At 38.0% G+C, this 17,827-nt stretch overlaps 1 protein-coding gene across 1 annotated transcript in view; it reads right to left on the bottom strand.

Moving 5' to 3' along the window:
• LOC306869076 (protein sidekick-2-like) overlaps positions 1–17,827 on the bottom strand; it is a 64,798-nt gene that overhangs the window by 30,635 nt on the left and 16,336 nt on the right. Inside the window, exons 7-20 of the mRNA XM_079415667.1 lie at positions 17,215–17,298; positions 16,922–17,116; positions 15,184–15,300; positions 14,795–14,962; positions 11,729–11,831; positions 11,070–11,246; positions 9,893–10,029; positions 9,670–9,817; positions 4,117–4,257; positions 3,731–3,912; positions 2,558–2,673; positions 2,219–2,414; positions 2,028–2,126; positions 1,757–1,948 (exon numbers count right to left, since the gene is read on the bottom strand). Coding sequence (XP_079271793.1) covers positions 1,757–1,948; positions 2,028–2,126; positions 2,219–2,414; positions 2,558–2,673; positions 3,731–3,912; positions 4,117–4,257; positions 9,670–9,817; positions 9,893–10,029; positions 11,070–11,246; positions 11,729–11,831; positions 14,795–14,962; positions 15,184–15,300; positions 16,922–17,116; positions 17,215–17,298 — 2,055 coding nt within the window. The remainder of the gene's footprint in view (positions 1–1,756; positions 1,949–2,027; positions 2,127–2,218; positions 2,415–2,557; positions 2,674–3,730; positions 3,913–4,116; positions 4,258–9,669; positions 9,818–9,892; positions 10,030–11,069; positions 11,247–11,728; positions 11,832–14,794; positions 14,963–15,183; positions 15,301–16,921; positions 17,117–17,214; positions 17,299–17,827) is intronic.

Raw genomic sequence — 17,827 nt, 5'->3', positions numbered from 1 at the left:
GAAGTACTGGCCAGTCATGGCCTTATCATGGTCCAAGATCTTATCATCCTCTAGTCTCACAATTTTTAATGCGGATCTTAAAACAATTAATATTGCTGCATTATAAGCCCAAAAATTAATAAAATTACATGTATGGCATTTAACTCTCTTAATGCACATTTTATCAATTGAATAACATAGAATATTTGACTGTCCCACATTAGTCAAAACGTGCTGTCCCACTTTTGAAACATCCTTTTCTAAAGTGGGACGACAGATTTCTTTAAATAAAAAATATTCTTAAAACATTTTAATAATATTATTGCAAAATTTGTTGTGCAAATACATCACAAATATAATTTGATAACAATTTAGAACATTGTTTTATTTACAACAGATTTATATCCTTAACATTAATTTTGTCTAAATCCTATGTCACTGACCTTTGAGTGAATTTTACACGAGGTACTTCCTGTTTGATGATTTTCATGGCCACATTTCTGACATAATTTCCAGAAGTCAAGTGATTTCAATAACTTGACACCCCTGCTTGAATTCAACACCAATCGAGTTCACTTTAATGTTGTAAAAGAAGAGATAAACGCACTGAAGCTTAGGTGTCCCATATTACACTAATCCACCATATATATGAAGAGATCATTTGCAAAAACCGATAAATTCCACTTTAAAGATTGCCATGCATTATTCTCCACATATAGCGCGATCTGAACCCTAAACACATTGTCAAAAAAAGTGTGTATTGTCCACTTTCAAGGCATCGCGAGTTCATGTTTTACTGCAGAAGCCAACAAGCGCCCTTGTTGTTTTTGAACAGAAGCCGATAAGTCGATAGCGAATCAGTGCGCTGTATTCAGGTCAGGTGACAAGGTGTCAAAGCTGGCTAAAAGTGATCGAGGATGGATAATTTCGACAAACTTGATGAACCTGTGATATCTTCTTCAGGGCGTAAAAGGAAAATAAAAGCTGAAACGTTTTCATGGAACCTTGAAAAAGCTGCGCGTTACAATGGTGAGGGAAAAGCTCTGTGTATTGAGTGTAATTACATCCATACAGTCTATGATCACAACAACAACAACCTTTGTCAGGCATCTACATTTTCATCTAAAGAGATTACAAAGATTAAACGAGTGTTTTTGTTTAACTCTAAAACATGAAATGTGGAGTTATCTGCTTTTGCCAAAAAAAATACTGTTGGAGTTATCTGCTTTTGCTATAAAACAAACCTTTAATACGTAAAAAAAAAAAAAAAAAAAACATACTTTCAATTAACTCTGATTTGGTAAATTAACTGTATTTGTTTAGTTACTAATACTTAATCAAAACAACCCAACTGCAGTTTGATTGATATTACTTGGAATGTGCAATAAAAAAAAACGTGATTTCTAGAAAAAGAAAAAGAGTTATCGGTTTTTGCAAATGAACTCTTCATAGTACATATATAAAACCTTACTAACCCTAAACTTTTGAACAGTTGTGCAATTTATAATTTGCAATATATATATATATTTTTTTAATCATTACAATTATTTTTGGAAAATTATGACTTCACTAAAATTTGCTATAATAATTAATTATGCAAATTAGACAGTCATTCTATTATAATTTGTATGTTTCCATATTATTACAGTCATCATAATATTTTATTATCATTATTATATAATACAGAAAACACGTAGACACTTTGCTAGAGAATGATGACATACATGACGGCATCACTGCAATCCTGGAGTAAGAGAAAACATGAGAAGAAACTCACCTGGCGGCACACCAGAGGAAATGGTGGAGGATGACAGCTGACCTTGACCTTTGGAGGTCATACCGGCAACCTGAATGGTGTAGGTAGTGAGCGCAGTCAGTCCGGTGACCCGGTACTCCTGTGTCATGTTGGGCAGGTAATGTGTGACACGAGTGTTTGTTCTGTTGAATTCCTCCCAGGAAACGCGATACCCTGCAGGCACAAGACAGAAAGCAGTTCAGCAGACATCCAGAAGATCAGAAGAAATTGCTAAAGGGGGTGGTTCAAATACCTGTGAGGATGCCGTTTTTCTCCGGCGGGTCTTTCCAGCTGACTTTGAGAGATGTGTCCAGGATTTCAGTGAAGCTCAGGTGACCTACAGGTCCTGGAGCTGAGCATACAGACACCCACATTGAGTCAGAACACTGAACAGAACATTGTCACGGGTCAAGATGGATAGAGTACATAAAAAAGGACACTCACTGTCTTCGTGGGTGCGTATGCGCAGCGGAGTGCTACGAGGGCCATCTCCCGGTGTAGTGAAGCACAACACACAGGTGAAGTACTCCGTGAACTTCTTCAGTCCGGCGATGTAACCTACATGAACACTGTCTTGAAAATTGGGTCTCACAGTAACCAAGGTAACATCTTCCTCGTGGCCTGGTTCCCATGCCAACAGCTGAAGTAAAAAAAATGGACAGATGTGACCACTATTGCTTAGCACAAGCCAATGTGCTGCTGTCTCAGCATGACATATATTGGAAGTAATGAAAGCATTATTAATTATGCTCGACCACTAGAGGGCAGTGGATGGACGCTCACCTTGTATCCCTGGTTGATTCCGTTGATGAACTGTGGGCTTGGAGCCGTCCATGTGAAGCGGACTGTGGTGGAGTTGACAGCCTCCGCCTGGACGTTCCCTGGTGGGACTGTGGGCACTGGAAAATTGAAGATTTGACGAAGTGAGATGGTGAGGGAAATCAAAGAGCGGACAATGATTTATTTTTGTGACATCTATTAGACATGGTATATAAACTCTTATCTTACATAAAAAAAGAAAAGTAGTTAGTTTAAATTGGTGATTTTGGCCTGTCACACCTCACAGGTCTGTATCTAACCTTTATATACGGGTGTGTGTTCACGGTGTGTGTGCACTTTGGATGGGTTAAATGCAGAGCACGGATTCTGAGTATGGGTCACCATACTTGGCCATATGTCACGTCACTTCACTATATAATACAACAATGCCATAATACTGTATAGCTATTGTTAAATTTGATATTAAATGTTTAGTCATATTCATATCAAATTATTAACTAAATTTAATGACCAAAAACATATATTAATGACCCACATGTTGTGCTCAACCCTGTAGCTGCATGATGTTTCCACATTACAAAAAAATTTAATATTCCTTAAACTTGTGACACACAGGAAGTGACCTCATTTGAGTGCTTTCTCCAGCATGGCAAGAGGTAAATCTCATCTATTTTTTTTCAGTTTCAGTTTGTTCAACCCTGGTACTGTAAGAAAAAAAAAAAAAAAATTTATAAGAACAATTAAACAAAATAAAACTATCTGATATTAAATTTGATACTCAATCTGTTGAAATTATATTCACATTTAATTATTATCTAATTTTAATGACCAAAAACAATTATTTTGCTGCGACCTGCATGTTTTGCGCAACCCTGTAACTGTGTGATTTTTCCCCTATTACAAAAATTTTAACTATGACACACAGGAAGTGACATCATTTGAACACTTTCTTCATTGTGATGACAAGAGAAGTAAGTCTTAGTCCATTTTCTAATTTTTTACACACATTGTAGTGTTGATGGCATTTGTAAAGCGCAACTATTCAACCCGGTTACTGTAAAAAAATAAAATAGATAAATAATTTTCTTTAATTTATGATAAATAATAAATCATCTAAAATATTTAATATTAAATTAAACTTTAAATCTGTTTATAAGATACTCTCAAGATCCTCACCGCCTTGCAGGGTCCACTCTGTGACTTTGGGGCTGTAGACGCCCTGGCCCGCCCCGTTATAAGCAGCCACCTCAATCTCATAGTTGGTCCAAATGATGAGGTCCTCCAGCAGGAGATTCGTTTGGTCTGGGTTGGTGATGTTCTTCATCTGACAGTCCACCGGTAATCCAGACAGACAGTATCTGAGCGGCATGGTGGGAACAGTGTGAGACAAGGGAAAAGCATCAGCCCCATGACTTTTGAGAATCAAAAATAGGAGTTCTCGCTGAGAGGACACTATTGGCTCCAATGGGACGTGAAGCAGACGAGGGCCGGTGTACTCTAGAAGATGAAGTGCTGCTGAGAGCAGCTTGATTGTGTAAAGGACAGTCCCAGAGATCTCTCACCTGATGATGTAGCCTTGAAGCGGCCCATTTTGGTGGCTCTCGGGGGGAGGCTGCCACTGGATCATGATGGACTGGTTGGTTCGGCCACTGGCTATCACTGTCTGAGGAGGGGCACTGGGGGGCTCCTCGGGTAATGATACTCTAAAAACAGGGAATTGTGAGAAAGAACAAAAGAGATTAAAAGAGAAAGTGGAATGGCCATATGATGCAGGTTTGAGTCTGTTCGCTCTCTCTCTCTACCCAATCATTTCCCTGTTTTAGTGTACTATCTAAAACAGAGGCAAAAATCCAAAATGTATCATTTAAAAGAAATACAGAGAAGAGGAATCTCTGGAAGATTAATATTACATAGAGTGAGGTCTAGAACTCTCAAATCATATATATATATATATATACAGTATATATATATAAAACCCGAAATCCAGAAATGTTGGGACGTTTTTTAAATTTGAATAAAATGAAAACTAAAAGAATTTCAAATCACATATTTTATTCACAATAGAACATAGATAACATAAAGGTTTAAACTGAGAAATTTTTTAACATTTTGAACAAAATGAGCTCATTTCAAATTTGATGCCAAATTTGGCATGTTTACCATGGTATAGCATCTCCTCTTCTTTTCAAAACAGTTTGAAGACATCTGGGCATCAAGGTTATGAGTTTCTAGAGTTTTGGTGTTGGAATTTGGTCCCATTCTTGCCTGATAAAGGTTTCCAGCTGTTAAAGAGTTCATGGTCATCTTTGGCATATGTTTTGTTTAATGATGCGCCAAATGTTCTCTATAGGTGAAAGATTTGGACTGCAGGCAGGCCAATTCAGCACCCAGACTCTTCTCCTACGAAGCCATGCTTTTTTAATAGCTACAGTATGTGGTTTTGCATTGTCCTGCTGAAATACACAAGACCTTCCAAGAAATAGACGTCATCTGGAGGGGAGCATATGTTGCTCTAAAACCTTTATATACCTTTCAGCATTCAAAGTGCCCTCCAAAACATACAAGCTGCCCATACCGTATGCACTTATGCACCCCCATACCATCAGAGATGCTGGCTTTTGAACTGAACGCTGATAACACGTTGGAAGGTCTCCCTCCTCTTTAGCACGGAGGACACAGTGTCCGTGATTTCCAACAAGAATGTCAAATTTGGACTTGTCTGACCATAGATCACTTTTCAACTTTGAAACAGTTCATTTTAAATGAGCCTGGACCATGGGGCTTCTGGACCATGTTCACATATGGCTTCCTTTTTGATAGAGCTTTAGTTGGCATCTGCAGATGGCACAGCATATTGTGTTTACCGACAGTGGTTTCTGGAAGTATTCCTGGGCCCGTTTAGTAATGTCAATGACATTACTAGCAGAGACAATTTTGCAGAGAGAATTTTGAGAGAACCTTGCCATAATGTTACGAGAACAATCCCTGTTAGCTGGGATAGTACATGTGTGACATTGACTATGTATGTGCTGATTGTATCCGTATGTTGTTGTAATGCATGAGTTGGTGAATAACGATTAAGAACTTTGATGTTCCATCTCGGAAGCCTGCATTTCGAGCAGAGGCCCTCGAGATACGTGCCTCCTCTTGACATGGAGATGATCAAAATCGCCACAGCCAAAATTGGGTAATGCTAGAGAGCAAAAAAATCCAGCAAGACTCTTCTTAAATCTATTTAACTTGACATCTTGATATCTCCTGTGTGAGAGCCGCAGTTCTTTGGCTAAGATAAAGCGCAGTGTTTTAGGATCAAAGAAATAGGCGCAGTGCTGTTATGTCACCCCCACCTCAGTGGACTCCTCGTCTGAACGCGCTGAGAAGAATGTCTTCTGATCTGCGTGCATGCAAGTTGCAAAACTAGTGGAAGTTGTAAGCTGAGAGAATAGATCTGGTGCGAAATGAGCTCAGAGTCTGTGGGAATAAACGGATGGCACTGTTTAGCATCAATGCATAAGTTTGGGGTGCGTTTGTCAGAATCAAGGAGGTTCATAATACCTGTTAGCATTCCCATTCATCACATGGAATCTACTCCCTCAGAAAGTATGTGATTTTTAAATCTGCCATCGTAGCCCTAGGGTGATCGGTTTAAATCAATGCAATAACTCACCCATAATAGATAAAAGATGCTCATTTGTCGCCATCTACTGGTGTAAACATTTAATTAATTTGTTCAGATTTGTTCACTGAAGATTATTGTTGAACTGATTCAAATGACTTAAATTCTGGAGGTTCATGTGACATTGAAGACTGGAGTACTGATCAGTTTTGCTATCACAAGAATAACTCTTACTTGAAATATTAATAATATTTTACAATAGTACAGTTTTTACTGTATGTTTGATCAAATAAATGCATATGGTTTTGCATATGCTAATTAACATGATAAATTATGTGTCGAATGATGAAACCTCCACAAAGAGTTTACTTCCACATCTCTTCGATCACTAGTAGCCTGTGTGTTGGAGAACAATGTGGCATTCTCATAATAGCGTGTTGTTTATTTTCGCTCCCTCAGGGATGTTAGCTCTTGATGGGGCATTGCATCAGCAACACGTTTTTTTCCCTAATATTTTTCCGGTCTGTTTCTTTTAAATCCGTCGAGGACTTGGTATCCTGGGTGGCAGATTATTGATTTGCCACAGCTGTGCATGCGCAGGATGTTGCAGACGGGCAAAGAATGTTTACCTCCCACATGCTTTCAGATCTCATCCTCAATCATTGATTCGAGCTTGATTTTTTAAATTTTCAATCAGACTCCCTCCCACTGTAAAGGCAGCAAACACGCCACACTCTCCAGCTGATCCGAAGCAATTCCAAATGTGACTGTTCTATCAGATTACAAGAATCAAATATCTGCTTCCTTCATAGCAGGATCCCTTAAGACACAAGTAGATATGAATATTAATGCGCAAACACATCATATTCATGCAGAAATGTTGTTTGGCGTTTTCACGGTTTTTGGGGCATCTTTGAGTCAGGATGTCTCAGGCGTCACAGGCGCTCCCGTGAGATCTGAGCACGTTTGAAGGCGCAAATCACTTGGTGCTCTTTGTAATGCTGTAGTAGAGAGAGTGGAAAGCAGTTGTACAAAAGCTGCTAAAAATCTCTCAGTGCACGGTTCCATTCCTCACAGCACTGCGGGCTGCAGGCTCAGATTCAGCTGAATAATGCACTACCTCCCTCCTCACGGGGGCTGTAAGTCTGCGAGAAAAAAAGTCTTCCCACTTTTGCCAGTCTTTTGTGGCTATTCTTCCACGCTTAAGTGCGATTCTCACAGACATGTCTGCGCTAGTCCTCGGAACACCCCAGGAAACCCTGTTCACTAACCGTTTGATGGAAAGCGTCGACTGAAATCACTAGCTCCAATCTGATGGGCCGGGATTATTCACTTCTGGATGTAAAAGCGCAACAGATTTCCTAGCAGTCTGTCTGTGCAATGAGGAAAACCACTAGATTAATTCAAGTTTACCAGGTTGATGGAATCAAATTTATTTTATTTTCTGATCAGAAATATAACAACATTTTCAGTACTTTCCATATAACTATTCATGAAGACTGCGTGGCACTATTCGATTTTTTTTTTTACATTTTCTGCACCTTTCGTACAGACTAGGCTACTATGGAAGCCATTTCCACCACTGAATAAAAAAAGTTAATTGCGACTTTTCATTTCACAATTCTGACTTTTTTTTCAAAATTGCATGATGCAAACTTGTAAATCATAAATGTGTGATATATAACCTCGAAATTGCAAGTTATAAAGTTAGAATTGCGAGATATAAACTCGCTATTCTGAGAAAATATCAGCCCCCCAATATCATTGGACTTCATAACTCACAATTGTGAGTTTACTCTAAATTGTGTTTTGAGTAAATAAACTACAGCTCAAAGGAGTTTAGAATAAAATAAATGTTAACTGAAATAAAACAAAATATATAAAAATGTAAAAGTTTTTTTCAGCTAGGCAACATTTCTCATTTTCTTATACTCACTTCTTCTGTATAAAGCTGGATCACAAATGATTTGTGCGAACATAGACGCATTTATGTAGATCGGGGATCGGCGCATTCACTTCAAAACAAAAGTAATGTTAATCTTCTGAGTCTGCCTCTTCAGCGGCTCAGATGTCGGGAGGAAATGATGACTGCTATATTCATTATTACATCCAACAAGAAAACACCTCAATCACTTAATCTGAGACATATTGTCTTCCCCTGCACCGGAGCTGACACAATGGTGGACTGATGACAACTCACTCAGGGCAGGTCTAAGGTAAGACGGTCTTGTCAATCAACTCTCGTGGGAGGGGTCTGTACAGAACTACGAGATTCTGACAGGAATCTCAGAACAGCTGGAATCTCAAAACACTGGTACCCCTTTTCCACCAAGGCATTTCCAGTACTGGTTCGGAGCCAGAGCCTAGTTTTAAAAAGGTTCTTTGTCTTTCGACACCCAAAGCACCAGCTCCAAACCAGGAAAAGTGGTTCGTAAGTAGCACCAAAACATTGCTGGGCTAGAAGGAAGAACCGCTTGCATCAGGGGCTGGGGGCGGGGTTACCGTGACCAACAAGACAAACAGAAACTTTGGACCGCCATATTTGAAATAGCAGCTACACGAACACATTGGATTAGCCGTGTTTGGATGCCGATGTAGGTTCGCAAAGCCATGAACATCAATAGTAATGCAACGTCCGCCATTGTTGATAGTTTGTTTAGGCTTGTTCGGGATGGATCGGTGCAAGGCATCGGTGTGCGACTGGAAAGCAGACAGCTCTTTATGCTTTTGGATCGCTCTCGCTGTGTTTTAGTGTGTTGTGTGCCGATCGGTCTGCCTGGCGCCGATGCACCTCGAACAAGTCTGTTGTGTTTGGCGCTGCCGCGCTAGTGAAACGAAACATGAAACATATTGTGACGTAAGACCTGGGTCTCTATTGACTCTCTAGCCTGTGGAAAAGCAACCGGTTCTTAAAGGGCTCGCCAGAACCGGCAATATCACTGGCTCTGAACTAGCACCTGGTTCCTGCTGGTGAAAAGGGGGTATGGGTGTTTTTTTATCATTATAGGATGGATGTGTGCACACACTTCCAACACACATTTATGTTCAAACAACTTGTAAAGTGAATTTTGCATCCGATTACCCCTTTAAATGCATAAGTGTTTGTCTGTACTCAGACACACATTATATACATCTTACACATATATATATATATTTTTCCTCATCAGCATATTATTGTATATTTAATGTAAATTTGCCCCTAAATGGCATGTAACAAACTGAACTGTGATTGGTAGCTTTCCATGTCAGTCATACGGTCTCTTTTTGTCAAAGCGGGCAGTACTTGACACGAATAAACTTTGATGAAGACCAGACTTCATGCTATAGTCAAAAAAAACTGGCTATGTAAACACTTTCTTCCTTGAATGTATTTAGGCTTTAAGAAACCGATCATTTTGTTAACACTGAATCTTACAGTTTGACGTCCTAAGCTTCAGGCTTAGCTGTGAGGATAGAAAAGGTGATCCAATGTTTCTCGCTTTCTGAGTCCCAGACTCACCGCACTGTCTCCCTGCTGAACTGGCCTTTTCCCACGTCGTTGACAGCACACAGGCGGAACTGGTAAGAACGTGCCGGGATGAGGCCCCCCACAATCACGCTGGAGGCTTCTGGATCGATGTTGGCCAAGAGCACAGTCCAAGGTGCATCTGTCACAAACAGAGACACTCAGAATGGACTCCAGAGAAGAGTGACAGAAAAATACAGCAGGCCAGAAAACTCACTGTTCTCTGACACCTCCAGGATGTAACGGATGAGCGGGCTGTTCCCGTCAAAGGCCTGGGCCCAGGTCAGGTTGATGGTTCGTCTCTCTGAGCTGCTGAGGGTGGCGATGAGGTTCTCTGGAGCATGAGGCAACTGCCTACAGAGACAGAAAGAGCAAGAGGAAAATAATAATCATAATCGATAATTCAAACATTTTACAACAGTTAACAATGCTTTTCAATTCAGTTTTATATATACACTACCATTCAAAAGTCGGTAAGATTTTTGTCTTTGAAAGCTCACCAAGGCTGCATTTAATTGATAAAAAATACAGTAAAAACTGCAAAATTTAAATGTATTTCACGACAGTACATGATGCAAGCGCGTGGTGGCACAAGCGCTTGCGTCATGTACTGTCGTGAAATACATTTCGTCATGGGTTTGGAACGACATGAGGATGAGTAATTAATGACAGAATTTTCATTTTTGGGTGAACTATCCTTTTAAGACTCTTGATGGAGAGAAAGTTCAAAAGAACATCCCTTTTTAAAAATAAATTTTATAACATTATAAATCAAATTGCTGTCATCTTTGACTAATTAAATGCATCTTTGCTGAATAAAAGTATTAATTTATTAAAAAAAAAAAAAAAATCAACTGACCCCAAACTTTTGAATGGTAGTGTACATTTATACAATAAATTTACATATATTTAACAAAATAAATGTATTCTGTTATTTATTTTTATGCTATTTTGCTAAGCTGCAGACAATTTGGCAATACAAATGTACAAGTGTTTATCATGTCAATAAAGCAGACCAACTGATGTTGAGAGAGAGATAAACAGAGTTTTTATAATAAAAATAGGCTCTATTGTTAATATAAATGTTGCCTCAATTCACCATTATTTGTGATGCAGATAAAACAATGCACTTCTCTACTTGAAACAATGAAACATTGATAAAGAGAGAGAGAGAGACAGATAGAGGGGGGACAGCAATGTTTGGATGTTTGTTTACTATTCATTGTGCATTCTCAACAACCTATTGTTTCAGTTCTTTAAATCCCAGAAGAAAAACAAAGCTCACAGATACAATCCAAAACAATGTCCAAGAGGAAGTGAAAACCAATGGTAGAATCTAAATGTATAAGGCGAAGGACAATATGGATAATTGGCTGGGCAAGAGGGTTTTTTACCTGACTCTCAGGTGAGCACTGCGAGAATCATTGCCTCCCACAGATGTGACTTTACAGGTGTAGGTCCCAATGTCTCCTGACCAGGTCTGAGATATATGCAGGGTGCCGTTGGAGTCGAGTCGCAAGCGAGGGCTCGATTTCACGTCAATAGCCGCTCCTCCTTTCTCCCAGATGTGCCTGTGAATAACAGAGGCCTATTTACTTATTCTTGTTCACAGCTACAATACATGGCACAGCTGTTTACTTAATGAATAGACAAACACACACACATACACACAACAGAAAATTGGTTTGCACACATATATGCACTCATACATACACATCAACACTTCTTAACTGCAGCCACATCGTTTCCCCATTTAATCTCATCTGTCTTACGTTTAATTAAAGTCTCCATCCAAGTTATTGCTTTGTTTACATATTCATCCATTTTCCCTGATCAAATGAATAACAGCAGCCCAGCAGGTGACAGTTAAATCAAGTCTTATGAGACTGAATGTAATAAACACACAGGACAGGGATGGACGGAACAAGCAAGTGTTGATCAAAGATTGAACGTGAGATAAGGCAGGTTGTGACAAAGAGAGAGAGGGAGAAAGACACAAGACATTTAGACAGAGTTGACAACAAAGACATGTTAAGGAGTGAGAAGGTTGTACCTGACTGTAACACTGGGGTCATGGGTCACCCCGCAGGTCATGGCTGCTTTTGTGCCCTTGATCACGCTTTGTTCCTGAGGTGGATTACTGATCCGCGTCCGAGCTGCACACACAAATCACAGTGTAGTACCGTAATCGATGGCATTGATTTTCCCTTTCAATTTCTGTTAGACATGTAACAGCCTTACCTTGTGAAAAAGAAGCACACGGTTTTAAAAAGAGTACTTATTATGGAAATAATATATTTTAAAAGAACATATGTAAGAATGAACTGAATGTAATGCTTTTGGACACTTAATTGCACATTTTAGTTGCAATTAAATGAAAATGCACTATGGATTAAATTTAGATTAAATGCAATAAGCTGAACTTTAGAGTGCTTTTTGACCCAATTAAGTAAGCCATAAGTACATTTTCATGTAAAATTTAATAATTAATTCCATCGTCTTGGACATATGGTTAAAGTACTGCCGGATGTACTGACAAGCATTTATGCTGAACTAAAGTATACTTTAATGTCATTTCTACTGAGACTTGTTTGTCATGTATTAAATATATTCGCAATTACACTTTTGTAATAATGAAGCTGAAATTTTGTACATTCAAACTATATTACCTTTAAATGTAATGCTGAATAACACACTAAAGTTAAAATTTCTATCAAGTAATTTACGTGCTTTAGTATGTTATATAACACATCAAAATAAGTGAAGATTATTAAAAACTAAATGTTTTAAAATTAAAGTAAAACTTTTCATTTGACACTATTACATGGTGATACTTTTTAAAAGAAACAGTCATGAAAGTGTTTTCTCTTTAATACACTTAAGCAGTCTTTTTATTCAATAATATTATATTATCTTCAACATTTTATTTTTATTTTTATATATATTTGTAATATCTGAAGTATAATACAAGTGCACATTCAATATCGATTAACTACTCTTCTTTTCCAAGAAAGAGAAAAGACTAACTAAAGAAAGTTAGATAACAATACTTCTGGCTGTCAATAGAGAAACATGCCCGTATGGGTCAAGGATGTGACACTGATTTTTCCTAATAGTTTCTTGAAAAATGCATTAAAATTGTATTCATACATACAATGACTTTAATACAGCATTTTAATACATTTTTTATGATGAGCATGTTTTCAATTTCTGAATTTAAATTTATTTTAATATTATTTGGGGGCATAAAGTCAAAAATGTCATGGTGATATAAATATTTTGTTTAAATGAAGAAACATGACTTAGTAAAGGCCTCAATTATATGTGTGAAAAGAAAAGATGAAAAAAAAACATATATATTGCTTATAAATATTTTAAAATAAAAATGTATGCCAAATGAAAGTCATACTGTGTGATCATCAAAGTTATGGGTTGGAACAAAACAAAACAAAACAAAAGCAAAGCAAATCAAAGCAAAGCAAAGCAATACAAAACAAAAAACAAAGGAAAGCGAATCAAAGCAAAAAAAAAAAAAGTAAAGCAAAGCAATACAATGCAAAGCAGAGTGAAGCAAAGCGAAACGAAACAAAACAAAACAAAAAGAAACAAAACAAAAAGCAAAGCAATGCAAAACAAAACAAAAAAACTAAACTTAAAACATTACATCGTACTGTGGATCCCTGCAGACCCTCGTGACTGTGTGTCAAAGCCAGTCAATGTCAGATAACAAATTTGAGAAACGTTTCATGAATTATTTGGTGTGACTCCACTTTTTATTATTAGGATGTGTATATTCACATGTATTAAAGATGTTTGGAAAATGTGTTATTAAAGCAACATAAGCCCCAAGAAGCTGTGGTTTACAGTAAATATATAACAATTAAAGGGCGTTGATAGGCACGACACGAAGCGGAGTGCCCCCTTAGCTGTTATAAATTCACTGTAAACCTCGGCTTCACAAGGCTTATTGCTTTTATCAAACAGTTATTCCATATATGTATTAAGGTTTCAGAAAATAAAACAGAGCAAATAAAGTGTTATGAAATTAATAACAGCATTTTTCTTCCGCCAGACAATGTAGTTCCTCAGAAACGGTTGTGGTTCCAACAAAGTGGTTGCCGAGCAACACACAAATGTAAACAAAAGTGTATGTTTATAGAGTAATTTACAACAGCTTCGAACTTGGCTCAACCAATCAGAATCAAGGACCGGAACTATCCATTTTATAATGCGTTTTACTTCATGGTTAACACATTTATATCATCACAGTTAAATATTGTTTTCATATGGCTTTTTATGCTTAAAAAATACATTTTAAAATGTAGAATTTAAATTTGTCCTTTTCTTTCCTTTTCCTCTTATTGTGGACACTCTCATGCTGTATATCACTTACCTAAAAATATCTACTAACTGGGCCATGTTAACCAGACAAACCTTGACTCTTTGATTAGGACACAGTGCAGACGTAAGAAAGCGAACAGTGGGTCACTTTTCATTTCACTATAACAGACCCTTATTAAACGGGTGGTCAGAGTCTGCAATATAAATCACACATTATGGCTGCGTTTACACTTGGCATTAACATGCAACCTGTATCCGGATGTTGTCCACATACACATTGAAAAGACAAGTGTAAATGAGCTTCTGATTGGAATGTTATCCGATCAGCGTGTCCTGTCCAGAGGTAGTCGAGGATGCATTGTGATCGGATCTCAGTGTAATGTAAACGCAACCCAGCCATCGTGTCTGCATTCGCAGGTCAACATCACGCAAAACCCCACCCCCTCTCGCACGAACTGTCACAAGAAAGACGGGGAACAACAGGCTGTGGATCTTTGATTTGTAAAATGTGACTGAAAATGCTTTTCAAAAGAAAACCCACCACTTCGAATTTGCACTGGGCCATCCTCTGCAGACTTATCTAAATATTGCATGAGAAAGACAGATCCGATTGATTATCCAGATAGAGAAGTCAGCTGATGTTGCCAAGTGTAAACGTGCTGTTTTCTGATTGACTGATGATCCGATCTGCTTGATCGGATTACGGTGATCGCATGTTAATGCCAAGTGTAAACGCAGCCTATTTGACCATGCTATTTGGGACTAGCCATGCACTCACCCCACACCACCAGATCGGCCGAGGCTTCATCAATGCCGCGGGAGTTACTGGCCATGCAGGTGTAGGATCCAGCATCAGACAGGTGAGAGGGGCTGATCAGAAGACTGCCAGACTCCAGCAAAGTGAAACGCGGCAACTGCACGGAGCCGCTTGCCAGAACCCGATCAGCTGTGCAAAGATGGAGGGATGGCAAAACAAAAGGGAAAGAGAGAGAGAAATGAAAATGAAGATCAAACAGACAAGACGGTCCCCAGCTCATCAGAAGACTTTTGATTGGACACTTGATTTAGCTGACATCCCTAAGCTAGCAAAGATACATTAATGTTCGTAAGTCCACGAGACACTGATGAATATCTTTCTTTGAGAGAGATGACTGATTGGAGACTGACCTTTCTGCCATGTGATTGCGGGCCGCGGGGCCCCTGAGGTCTCACAGTGTAAAATGATGGACATGCCATCAATCACAGCGCTGTCAGAAGGGCCGGCCGTGATGTTTGGAGCGATACCTGTGGCAGAGAAAAGGCTGGTGAGACACATATGCACATATTCAAAAACCAAACACGCACAAACGCACACACAGTTGAGACTTTCCATTGACTTTTATTGTGATATTCAGCTAATTATATTATAAATATATATATATATTTTTGTATTTTTAGAGTTTCCTGAACACATTTAGTATGTTTATTAAGCCATTGTTATTGAGGGAACTGTTTGCTGGTCCCTTAATGCTGGCGATTTCAGGATTTATTATCCTTGTAGACAGAAAATAAATTGGTATGGAATAATCTGGAATCACATTCTGGCACCAATTCAATCCAATTCATCCATACATGTATATGCTCCAGTCCAGTTTTAGCTTCACCTTGGACACAAAATGTCTCTATTTAACAAGTGTAATCACTCATTAGGAAAAGCAAAAACAAAAAAACTAATGTACATTACATTAAGCATTACGCTTCCCTCTAGTCAGGGGTGCTGTGTTTTTCTCTCACCATGTCGCTCTGTGGGTCGCTCTCTGTTCCAGTGAAATAACAAAATAAAAAACAACCAAATAGGCCCCATTTCTGAGAAACAGTCACTGATATGCAGCAGCAGTTTTTGCTTGGATTATTAAAAGCTGTAAACACTGATGGGTTTTCAATTTGATATATGTGTGTATTTTTCTTTGAATTAATTTTTGTTTGTTTTCCAGCAATATACACTACTGTTCAAAAGTTTGGAGGCAGTCATATTTTTTGTGTGTGTTTTTTGAAAGAGATTAATACTTTTCTTCAGTAAGGATGCATACAATTTATCAAAAGTGACAGTAAATACATTTATAATCTTACAAAAGATTTCAATTTTAAATAAATGCTGTTCTTTTGAACTTGCTATTCATCAACGAATCCTGTAAAAAAATAAAAATAAACGTATCATGGTTTCCACAAAAAATATTAAGATCACAACTTTTTCAATATTGATAATAAAAACAAATGTTTCTTGAGCAGCAAATCAGCATATAAGGATGATGTCTGAAGGATCATGTGACACTGAAGACTGGAGTAATGAAGCTGAAAATTCAGCTTTACATCACAGGAATAAATTGCATTAGAAAATTGTTATTTTACATTTTAATAATATTTCACAATATCATTATAACATTATATTATTTTTGATCAAATAAATGCAGCCTTAATGAGCATAAGAGACTTCTTTCAAAAATATGTATTTAATAATAATTATATATACATATAATTATAACATTAAAAATTGAAATGTACACACACACACACATTCCAGAGGATCTAAATGTGAAAATATAAGAGCCATTGCTCCTTAACTTGAGTAAATAATCAAAGATGTCTTTTTCAAGCTGTCTACTATGCATTAAATAAATGGTGGACATAATAAAGACCTGTCCAATGCAGACAAAACAACCATTATTCTTACTATCTCTCACTCTTAAACTTGGAATAATCACTCTTCTTAATCTTTCCTTCTTTCTTTAAGTAAAAGCTGCTGATAAGTCACAGGCTTTATAAAATGACACATCTGACAGGAGATAAGGAAGAAGATGAATGTAGGGGAGAAGTGTAATAAATGAAGACAGAGTTATTGACAGGCCCAGATGGTGCTTTGACGTACTGGTGACAGCAAGGTACGTGTTCGTCTGGATCTCTCCCGCTAAGTTGCGAGCGAAGCACTGGAACATTCCGGTGTCATCCGGGAGCAGTCCATTTATCTGCAGACTGCCGCCCACCAGGACTCTGTAACGAGGTGTCTTCACGTGGATTATGGGTACAGCATCCTTATACCACACTATATCTGGCTGAGGAACACCTGCAGGGGCAAGTAAGAGGAGTGTTATCTAACACAACCACACACTCTCTCTCTCTCTCTCACACACACACACACACGGCAGAGGCGCACAAACTCACCGCGAGCTTGGCATGGGATGTCTACCACCTTCTCCATCTCAGCAGTAAGGTGTCTGTCGGGCTCCTTCACAAACTGAGGATGTTCTGCACAGAGTTCAGTTGAGTCAGTCATGAGAGTACTTGACCAGACTGATCTAAAACACTCAATAACACTGAGATTTAGAGAATGTGCGGAGCCTTCAGAAAGTATTCACCTCATTGTACATCGTTATTATTGCAGAATAAAAAAATAAAAAAAATTGTTGTTTTTTTAACATAGCTGTCAAAAAAAAAATCATTATAACATTCACTTCGTTTTTAACAACCTACTCTATGTATAGTGGAGTGTTTAATTATCTGATATGACAGATCACACTAGATGCATTACTGTAATAATGAGCAGAAGCATCATGCCCATTCAAACTGAGGAGGCAATTGTGCACTTTTGCACTTTTAATAATTAAGTTTTACATGAATATTGTGGAAAAAATATTTTAAGAGCAGCAAAAAGTAAAGTGAAGTTAAGTAAAGTGAAGCAAATGTTTATGCAGTAAAATACATTTTAAAATATATTTAAACAGAACTGATGATTTTGAGGCTAAGTTTTTATGAAACATTAATTTGTCATCACAGG

Source organism: Barbus barbus (genome assembly GCF_936440315.1).
Source record: "Barbus barbus genome assembly, chromosome: 4".
Lineage (NCBI taxonomy): Eukaryota > Metazoa > Chordata > Actinopteri > Cypriniformes > Cyprinidae > Barbus > Barbus barbus.
Note: the sequence above shows the minus strand (reverse complement) of the source record. Positions and strands in the feature narration are given on the sequence as shown.